The sequence below is a fragment of the Condylura cristata genome, unplaced genomic scaffold (genome assembly GCF_000260355.1).
Source record: "Condylura cristata isolate star-nosed mole 26May11 unplaced genomic scaffold, ConCri1.0 scaffold00020, whole genome shotgun sequence".
In the NCBI taxonomy this organism is placed as follows: Eukaryota; Metazoa; Chordata; class Mammalia; order Eulipotyphla; family Talpidae; genus Condylura; species Condylura cristata.
This window is the reverse complement of record NW_004567121.1, coordinates 2,965,660-2,975,078: the sequence shown is the minus strand read 5'-3', so window position 1 is coordinate 2,975,078 and position 9,419 is coordinate 2,965,660. Positions and strand designations below refer to the sequence as shown.

Sequence of the window (9,419 nt, the reverse complement as noted above, 5' to 3'; positions counted from 1 at the left end):
GGGCGGGTCAGGAGAGGTCTGCCACACCATGTGGTCACCTCCGGGGCAGGCGGGAATCGAACTCATGCGGAAGTGGCTTAAGCTTCTTAGTGCTGTGCCTTAGCCCGCTGCGCCACCAGGGAGGGCCCAGGGGTCTGATTTTGATTCAGGGCTCTCTCTCTCCACAGGCTGCTGAGAAGGGTCACGTGGACATCTGCTATCTCCTGTTACAGCACAGCCCGGCCCTCAAAGCTGTCCGGGACCGGAAGGCACGGCTAGCGTGTGACCTGCTGCCCCACAACAGTGATCTGCGGGACCTGCTGGCCAGCTGAGTCACCACCTCTGTGTCTGGCTGTCCTGCACGGGCACACAGGATGGCACTCCCAGCCCCTCCATGCTGCAGGGTGGGACACCAAGGCCTGAAGACCCAGGAAGAGCCCCTTTTGGCCACTGGAATAGGGGAGATGCTTAGGTGGGACTGCAGGCACTTAAGCCTGGGCAGATGATCATACTCTACACAGTTCCTGTGGACATAATAAAGTTATATCCTAACTTCATCCCATGCACAAAAATAAATTTCAAGTAGATTAAAGATAAAAACAAAATTGTGTAGATACTAGAAGAAACTACAGAATATATGACAAATTAAAAGCTGCTTTCAAGCCAGTGACCATATATAAGTCACTTGGTCCTCTGTCCCAGTTTTCTCCTCAGTAAGATGACAGCAGCTATAATAGGCCTCGCTCAAGGTCACAGTGGGGATTAAACTAATGAATACATGGAGAGCGGGAGCGTGCCTGCGCACCGCAAGCAGGACATGAGAGCACCATCCCCTATACCTAGTCAGCACTTGCTTTCAGATCATAATGGCACCACCTTGACAATCTCATAGATTTTAAATTTTCTTTCCTATGGCTGATTCCTAGTGAGGCTACAGACCTGTCTTCTGTGAGTCTCCTCTCCATACCCTTTGTCTACTTCAACTTTTTTCATTATTTTATTTTTATTCATGGGAGTTGTCTATACATTCTGGATATTGTCACTTTATTGACACATGTTTATGGAAATTGGTGTAGGCAGTATGGCAATATTTTAAAAATTTAAACAAGCAGGACTAATAATTTGATCTCTCCACGACTGCCTAAAGAACATCCATCCATGTATGCAAAGACACTTATTTACAGAGGCATTTTCAGAGACGTGCTTTGGAGCATGAGGTGTAATGTAAAACAGAAATGGAGGTGACTTAGTTGCTTCTGAAAGGGGAACAGCCAAGTCCTGGCCCATGCGGCATTTGAGTGCATTGCCTACTAACGCAGAGATTCTGAGGGGGGCGTGTCGCAGGCTGCTGCCTAAATGCGCCCACAGAACTGTGTGTGCCTGCACAGGCTGCACAGGACGTAAGAGGAAGTCTACTGGTATACCATGGCCCCCTGGCCACCGGGCCAGGAGTGGTTGGCGAGCTAAGAGGCCTTGAGCTTTATTTGCTAAGTTTGAATTTTACAAGGAGTATTTTTTTTTTTTTTTAATAAGTTAGAGGTACTAGCAACTAGTTTCATGTGGGAGAAATAAGTTTCTCTGAGGGTTTCAGATGAAGACTATTGATGCAAAATGCCCTTGCCTTTGAATGTTGAAGGAGTGGAATTTTAGAGTTGGTGGTGGGCAACAGAGCCTAGAGCTAAAGTTGTCATTTTTCTTGTGTTTGCCCACTGTTCTTTCTCATAACCAAAGGCAAGAAGTCATCTTTGATTAAAAAATACAAAAACAGGGCCCTCCCTGGTGGCGCAGCGGGTTAAAGCACAGCACTGAGAATCTAAAGCCACTTCCGCATGAGTTCGATCCCCGCCTGCCCCGAGGTGACCACATGGCGCGGCAGACCTCTCCTGACCCGCCCGCTGCTCCCCTCAGCAGTGTACTTCGTCGATCTGCCTGTTCTGTTCCCCACTCTGTCTCTGGTGAAGCCTCTCGCCACCCCTGAGCCTCTGGCCTGTACCCCAGTTCTGTATGTACAAGTAAATAAATCTTTAAAAAAAATACAAAAACAAAAAAACAATACCCTGACACATAGGGACTGAATTTCTTTAAAAAATAGTCTCTGAGGTTCCCTAAGTCTCAAAACGTGGATGCACTTACAAAGAAGCTAGCCTGGGGCACCGGGGTTAGCCCTTTGGGGCCTTGGGCTGTCCTTGACCTGGAGTTCTCCCTCCTCCTTGTTCTGGTCATCTCTGCTCATGTTACTCTGATTCTGGAGTCTTATTTACTAGCTATCAGATTTCCTTCCAAAGGTCAAGGCAGAGTTCAAGGCACCGCTGGGTGAAGGGTATTCATGGCATTACCAGGCACTAGAAAGTTTAAATTTGGAGACTTGCTGTTGCTTTACAACTGATTAATGGTTCACATTCCATACTCAGCCAAAGTGTGAATCTCCACTTCACCTTCCTGTGGAAGGGCACACTCTTTGCCAGAAGAACGTCTGGCAGGGAGCTTCTGTGGGGCACAGAAGATATGGAGAGGCATGAGGTTCTGGTAACAGACTGTGCTTGGCTCCTGATGGTATAACCCGGTGCATCGGCCCTCCTGGAATGGTGAGGGAGAGATAGGGGTCCCTGGGGAAAAAAACCACCAAGAATAGGGAGAGTAGCCTTGAAACTTGCTGGGAGCAGGCCCTCCCTGGTGGTGCAGTGGGTTAAAGCAGCATAGCACTGTGAAGCTATAGGCAGCTACTGCAGCATGAGTTTGATCCCTGCCCAGGGAGGTGGCCCACATGGCAGGCAGACCTCTCCTGACCCACCTGCTGCTCCCCTCAGCAGTGTACTTTGTCAGTCTGCCTGTTTTGCTCCCCACTCTGTCTCTGGTGAATCTTCTCACCCTTCTGCACCTCTGGCCTGTACCCCAGTTCTTGTGTCCGTAAGTAAATCTTTATAAAAAAAATAATAGGCCCTCCCTGGTGGCGCAGCGGGTTAAAGCACAGCACTGAGGGTCTAAAGCCACTTCCTCATGAGTTCGATTCCCGCCTGCCCCGGAGGCGACCACATGGCGTGGCAGACCTCTCCTGACCCGCCCGCTGCTCCCCTTAGCAGTGTACTTCGTCGATCTGCCTGTTCTGCTCCCCGCTCTGTCTCTGGTGAATTCTCTCACCCTCCGCATCTCTGGCCTGTACCCCAGTTCTGTACAAATAAATAAATAAATCTTTAAAAAAAAAAATACTGTTAAAAAAAAATAATAATAATAATAAAACTTGCTGGGAGCTGGAAAATCACTTGAAGCCCGAATTCCTCATATTGGTGCTATGAGGATTCCTGAGGCAGAAGTTAGCCTCTTGGGCCTGTCCCTTCTGGGGATCTCTTTTGGATTCTGGACTTTTGCTGGGGCAGCTGGACTGTCTTTCAGGGGCTCAGGTAGTCGGACCAATAGCAGCATGGAGATTCATAGCCAACTCTTTCATGAGTGGTGTCTAGACTTAAGAGTGGGAACTACTCCCCTAGATCTGGGCTAGTGGCCCAGACACCACAGGACATGTGCTTATTGGTTGAATTACTGTTAAGTGAGGGGGCTGGCACAGGTGCAGGATAGTGGGTGTCTGAGGGTGCAACTGACTCAGCTCAAAACAGCTCTTCTGCCATCATCAGCAAGCTGTATGCCCACATGGGTATTTTGGTGGGTGTTACAGAGCCACAGAGTTATCTGGCACAGGTGCCAGCCTCTGCCCTGCCTCCCAAGAGACAACTCTCCTATAAAAGGACTGAGCAGCTCAGTTCCTCTACTGGGGGGTGTGGAGAGCAGGGGGGGACCATGGACTTCATCAGCATCCAGCAGTTGGTAAGGACGTGGGGCAGGGCTGGGAGGTTGGGTGATGGCAATCCTGCACCCCCAAGACCATCTCGGCAGGTTAAGGAGGCTGGCTGGAGAGTAGGCAGCTTCTTACTGTGACCTGAGGCTCAGGCATCAGGAGCAGAAACATGCAACTCTTCTGGTTTGCTAAATTCTCGTGAGAAGTGAGGGGTTAGGGAGCACGAAGGAGGCCAAGGTAGACACGTCAGGTGAAGGTAGACATGAAAATCCTTGAGTTAGTGAGCTCCACCCCGACCATGATGGCAGAGGGTGGGCAGGGAGGTGGCAGGTTACCCCAGAAGACACAAGTGTGGCTCAGCCGCCATGCTGACCCTTGCTCTGGAAATGGTGCACCGTTCCGGCTGTCGTGGAGGCGAGAGAAGGGTGCTCTTGTGTACCCCGGGCTGTGAGGAGAAGGGACATTTGGGCATGTTTTAGTGAGGCAGGGCATAGTGAAGGGTGTGACAATGCCCAGCTGGCATCCCCCTGGAAGGGCCTTTACTAGGTGACAGGCTGAGCCGGGGGAGTGTATGGTTATGAGTTTGCTTTAGAAGGAAATACAGTTGCATGTGGTCAGAAGCCCAGGCGCCCCCTAACATGCTTATTCCTCAGTACTCCCCAGATCCTGAATTTTTGGGGGTGGGGGTTGAGGAGGTAAGAATGAATTTTTGTTGGGTGAGGCTGGTCCCAACACAAGACCCAATGACTCATTTCATCTTTGCAGCTCTGTGAGGTAAGTGCTAGTTTGACCCTGCTTTACTGATGAAGCTTCATAAAGCACCAAGATCTGAGCCCAGGAATTCAGAATTTTATCCCAGAGGCATCTCCTCTGTGCCACTAAGCTTGGGGTCAGGTGCACCCATGGCGTGATCTGGTAGGCATAAGGTCAACCACCCACGAGGGAAGTTGAACTGTCCTCTGCCTTGAGCTGACCGGGCCACGCGCCCACAGTATAAATAGAGGTGGCGTCATGTTCCCACCCTGCGTTCCTGCTGACAGGACGGGGGTGGGGGGCACTTGTCACCACATAGGCCTCGTTGACAGGCACTAAGCTGGTGGGAGCCAGCAACAACCATGGGCAACAGGAAGCACGCCCTCCAGAAGCTTTGAGGAGGGTCGGGCTAGGCCTTGGTATGTCAGCTCTGTCATGACTCCCCTGAGCGGCACACCAACGTTTTCGAAGCGCGCCTTATTTTTCTGATTCTTTTTCCTGTTCCTACAGGTAAGTGGAGAAGGAGTTGGAAGAAAAGTGTTGGAATGTGGACATGGAGGTCCTGATCCTGGAGGCCGGCCTACTTGCTGGAGGCTGGGACCCCAAGAGGCTGCAGCCCGGGAAAGGCAGAGGCTGGAAGAGGAGAAGAAGAAGAAAGTGAGTGTGGGGTTGGGGTGGCGGAGATCTCTGGGGGCAGGGTCCCAAGACCGGCCAGCCCAAGCGGCTGGGTTTCTCCTGTGGGCAGGGAGCTGAAACACCGAGGTTCCCGTCACCCGTGGCTGATGTCGGGCGTGGTGTTCTCTTCGACCCCAGCTTGAAAGATTTAACAGTTCCAGAGTTAACCTGGAGAATCTGGCCGACTTGGAAAACTTGGTTCAAAGACGAAGAGAAAAGCGACTGAAACTGAAACTGAAATGCAGCGTCCCCCCCAGCACACCTGAGTGGGTGGTTAAGGTGAGAATTTGCGGGTGCACACACTAGACTAGGCTCCTGAGGGACAGCGTCCCGTCCCCCTGGGAGAGCTCGGGTAGGTGGACAGATGCTGCTGGCCACAACGGCACAGCCGGTTCCAGAAAAGCGTATTTGCTAGGGCTGCCGAAAAGAAGTAGCACAGGCAGCGGGGCTTAAACAACAAAAGGTTATCGTTTCAAGGGTGAGGGGCTCAGAGCCCGGACAGGCCGGTGCAGGCTGGGTCCGAGGCTGCGGGGGAGAATCTGTCGGCCCCCACGGCCCAAGGGCCCGGCAGCACTCTGCAGCACTCCTTAGCTTGCAGGTGGGTCCTCCCCACCTCTGCCTTGGTGTTCACATGGCAGAGGTGTCTAAAGGTCCCCTTCAGTGGGCCTGTCACACTGGAACAGGGCACAACTTACTCAGCTAACTACAGCTACAGCAAGCCTATTTCCAAATAAGGTTGAATTCTGAGCTATGAGGGGTTAAGACTTAAATATACAAACTTTGGAGGAAACCGCTAGTCAACCCCATAATACACCCCACTCCCATGCCTATTTAGCCAGACCCTCCGGGGATAGGTTCTTTAAAAATCTATTTTGGGGCCCTCCCTGGTGGCACAGCGGGTTGGAGCACTGCACTGCAAAGCTAACATTAAGCCGAGCTGTGGCCTCTTCAGTGCAAGTTCAATCCCCAGCCCCAGAGCTGACCCACATGGCATGGCAGACCTCTCCTTTCTCGCCCGCTGCCCCCATCAGCAATGTACTTCATTGATTTGCCTGTCTGCAGTCCACTCTGTCTCTGGTGAAGCCTCTCACTGCCCCTGCACCTCCAGCCTGTACCCCAGTTCTGTATGCATAAATAAAATCTTTTTTAAAAAATCTGTTATTTGTACAAACCAACATGCTGGTTCTCAGCTCTTTAGAAACCACATGGCTAGGCTGTGGTTAGACCTCACTTGGTGAAGCTGTGAAGTTAGAGGCCTACAATTCCAGGGAGTGACTTGGTTTTGTTCCTCAACTTACCCAGCCGCAGTCCCAGGCCCAGCTGGGGCCTGTGGACCTGGAGATGTTCCTGAAGGCAGCTGCTGAGAACCAGGAAGCCCTGATTGACAAGTACCTGACAGACGGCGGGGACCCCAACGCCCATGATAAGGTAGGGGGTGTGGGGGGCAGGTGAACTAGACCACAGCCTTACCTGTCCTTCAAAGTGTTCTAGTCTCAGCCTAGGAAACTGCAGGACTTTTTCCTGGGCAAGAGTCCTGTGGTGCCTCCTGAGCCAGGAGGAAGACCTTACCCAGGATGAGGCAGCAAGCAGCTGTCAGGGAGCCAGCCTGGGTGGGACCACTGGGGAGGGCTGTGTTCCCTCTGCCTAACCACCTGTCTCCACCCCCAGCTCCACCGCACCGCCTTGCACTGGGCCTGCCTCAAGGGTCACGGCCAGCTTGTGAACAAGTTGTTGGAGGCGGGTGCTGCTGTGGACGCTCGGGACTTGGTGAGAACTGGGGAAGGCCCGTCTGCGTGGCACCCGCCCGCCCAGCCTGACGGCCTATCAGAGCGCTTTGATGCTTTTGCTTTGCAGCTGGACAGGACCCCTGTGTTCTGGGCCTGCCGTGGAGGACACCTGGACATCCTCAAACATCTGCTTAACCAGGGAGCTCAGGTCGACGCCCGGGACAAGGTGAGGGCCACAGTGCTGTGAGGGTGGCCAGTGGGTGCCAGGGGAGCTGTGCACTGAGGTGAATTCCAGGAGAGAGCACAGCCCTTTGGGAAGCGCCCCTTGGCGTTGGGGTGACGCCAGTTCTCGCTTGCTCCCGTAGATCTGGAGCACCCCCCTGCATGTGGCTGTGCGCACAGGGCACTGTGACTGCCTGGAGCACCTCATTGCATGTGGAGCCCAGATTAACGCGCAGGACAAGGTAGGCGCTTGGTCCTTCCAGTCTGAGGGCAGCTCTAGGGGGGACAGTGACCAAGACACCCGCCAACCTGTCAGTCCCCAAGGACAGGGAGGTTGGAACCATGTCTTCTTTTTCAAAGGAGGGGGACACGGCACTGCACGAGGCTGTGCGTCACGGGAACTACAGAGCCATGAAGGTGCTGCTGCTCTACGGAGCCCGGCTGGGCGTGCGGAACGTGGTGAGGAGCCGCCGGCCCTGCCATAGAGGGGTGGGTGGGGCCCTCCTGGGGAAGTTAAGAACTGACCCAGCATCTTCGTCCCCAGGCTTCCATGACCCCAGTGCAGCTGGCTCGGGACTGGCAGCGGGGCATCCGGGAAGCACTGCAGGCCCACGTGGGGCACCCCCGGACCCGATGCTAGCGATGACAGCAGACCTGCAGGGTCACCGCGCCACCATTCCATTCCCTTCCTCTCCCATCCTTCCATGACTAAAGCCTCTGCACCCCTGCGGTCCCGACCTCAGTCCCGACTCCTCTCAGGGCGTTTCCTCCAGCCTCCGGGGCCGCCCCGTGGAGGCCGAGGAGCAGCTCCAGGCCCTGCAGGTAGACAAGCAGGCTCCCTGGCTTCATGTCTCAGGGGTGACTCATTCCCTGCTAGGGCTTGAGCTAAGGGGCTGAGGCAGAGGACCGCGGGTAAGAGGAAAAGTGGGTCCAGACAAGGATGGATAATGGGAGCCCAGGACGGAGCAGAAAACGACTCTAAGCCTCGAGCTACCACGGGCTGGTGCCAGATCCCCTCAGTGTCCACTGAGCCCAGTCTGGGAGACGATCAGCCCCTGCCTCCACGGGGCCAGTCTCCCATCAGGTGGTGATTCAGGGCATGGCTAACAGCTACTACCAGAGACCTACAAAGGCAACTGGAATCGGCCACGAAGAGGCTAGGCCCTTCTGCAGCTGGCCCAGGCCCTTGGGCAGGGGTTTCTCCAGGCAACTCCATGCCTATCAGCAGCAACCCTGGTAGGGTCTGGAGTGGCTTTACATACCTTTGGTCTTAGAGACTCTGATGTTGGGCCTGGCCATCTGGAGGGGGCTGTTCAACAGGTTTGAGGCTCCTCTGCCACAGAAGTCCAGTACCAACCTGGTTGCCCCAGAGGCTCTTAGACCAATGATCTGGAGCTCCTATTTCTTTCAGGGAAACCCGTGCCCACTGGCTTTCCTTGTAGGGGCAAGTGCCTGGGTGCTGGGGTTGCTTGTGGCCCACTCAACTTGGGGGCGGTGGCCCGTAACCCCACTTCGCCTCAGGCCCTACTACTGCCCTGGGCTTGAAGCCCTTCCTGGCTCCTATAGCTGCTGCACCTGCTTGCTCTATCCCCTAGAGCAGGACACTGAGGCCCTCCGCCCAGCCAGGAAGCAGAGGCGGGTTAACCATCTGCTAATTGGTGGCAGTTCTAAGACCCAACTTTACACAGGCTCTTCTAAAAGTTCCTTCCTCTTTCCTTATCCATTAAGTTTCAAGCTGCACCGGTGTAGACCTGTACTACTGGCGAAGGCTGGGTCCTTACAAGCCAGTAAGTGAATCTTAAGACTGTGCCCTGAACTGGGAAACGGGCCGAGGGCTGGGCTGACACTTTCGCCCTCCTCATGTGCGTGAGGTACCATTTCGGAGCACTTATTTTTAGCCTGACTTCAGAGGCCCTCTGAGGCCCAGAACAAGGCTGTTTTTCCTACGTGAAGAAACTGACCAGGGCTCCCCACCAGGGGCCACAAATACACACTCCTCCACCTGGGCAGCTCCTGCCCTGTGGCAACAACCAGAGCCTAACGTGGCACTGGAGGCCCAGGAGAAATAGGTGTTCAAGTCCATGGAGTAGACAACTCCCCATCTAGAAAATGGGGACACTTAAGAGACAGACAGAACCACCTTTTTATACAGATCATAACTTTTTGTTCATTAAAATTGGTTGATTGTCCAACACAGCCTCACTGTCTGTTCTGGGCTGGGAGGGGTCAGTCACTAGGCCCAAGGCCTTGTCATCCTGAGCAACAAAGCTCAA

The 9,419-nt window shown here is 53.8% G+C and overlaps 2 protein-coding genes across 2 annotated transcripts in view; both read left to right on the top strand.

Annotated features, from left to right (window-relative positions):
* ANKRD39 (ankyrin repeat domain 39) overlaps positions 1 to 536 on the top strand; it is a 7,057-nt gene extending 6,521 nt beyond the window's left edge. Inside the window, exon 4 of the mRNA XM_004686139.2 lies at positions 168 to 536. Coding sequence (XP_004686196.1) covers positions 168 to 311 — 144 coding nt within the window. The 3' untranslated portion in view covers positions 312 to 536. The remainder of the gene's footprint in view (positions 1 to 167) is intronic.
* Positions 537 to 3,747: 3,211 nt separating this feature from the next.
* On the top strand, positions 3,748 to 9,326 carry ANKRD23 (ankyrin repeat domain 23). The gene is made up of 9 exons (XM_004686138.2): positions 3,748 to 3,798; positions 5,033 to 5,179; positions 5,336 to 5,476; positions 6,500 to 6,625; positions 6,866 to 6,964; positions 7,052 to 7,150; positions 7,290 to 7,388; positions 7,507 to 7,605; positions 7,691 to 9,326. Exons 1-9 carry the CDS (start codon positions 3,772 to 3,774, stop codon positions 7,784 to 7,786), a joined length of 933 nt encoding a protein of 310 aa, XP_004686195.1. The 5' UTR covers positions 3,748 to 3,771; the 3' UTR covers positions 7,787 to 9,326.
* The last annotated feature ends 93 nt before the right edge of the window (positions 9,327 to 9,419 follow it).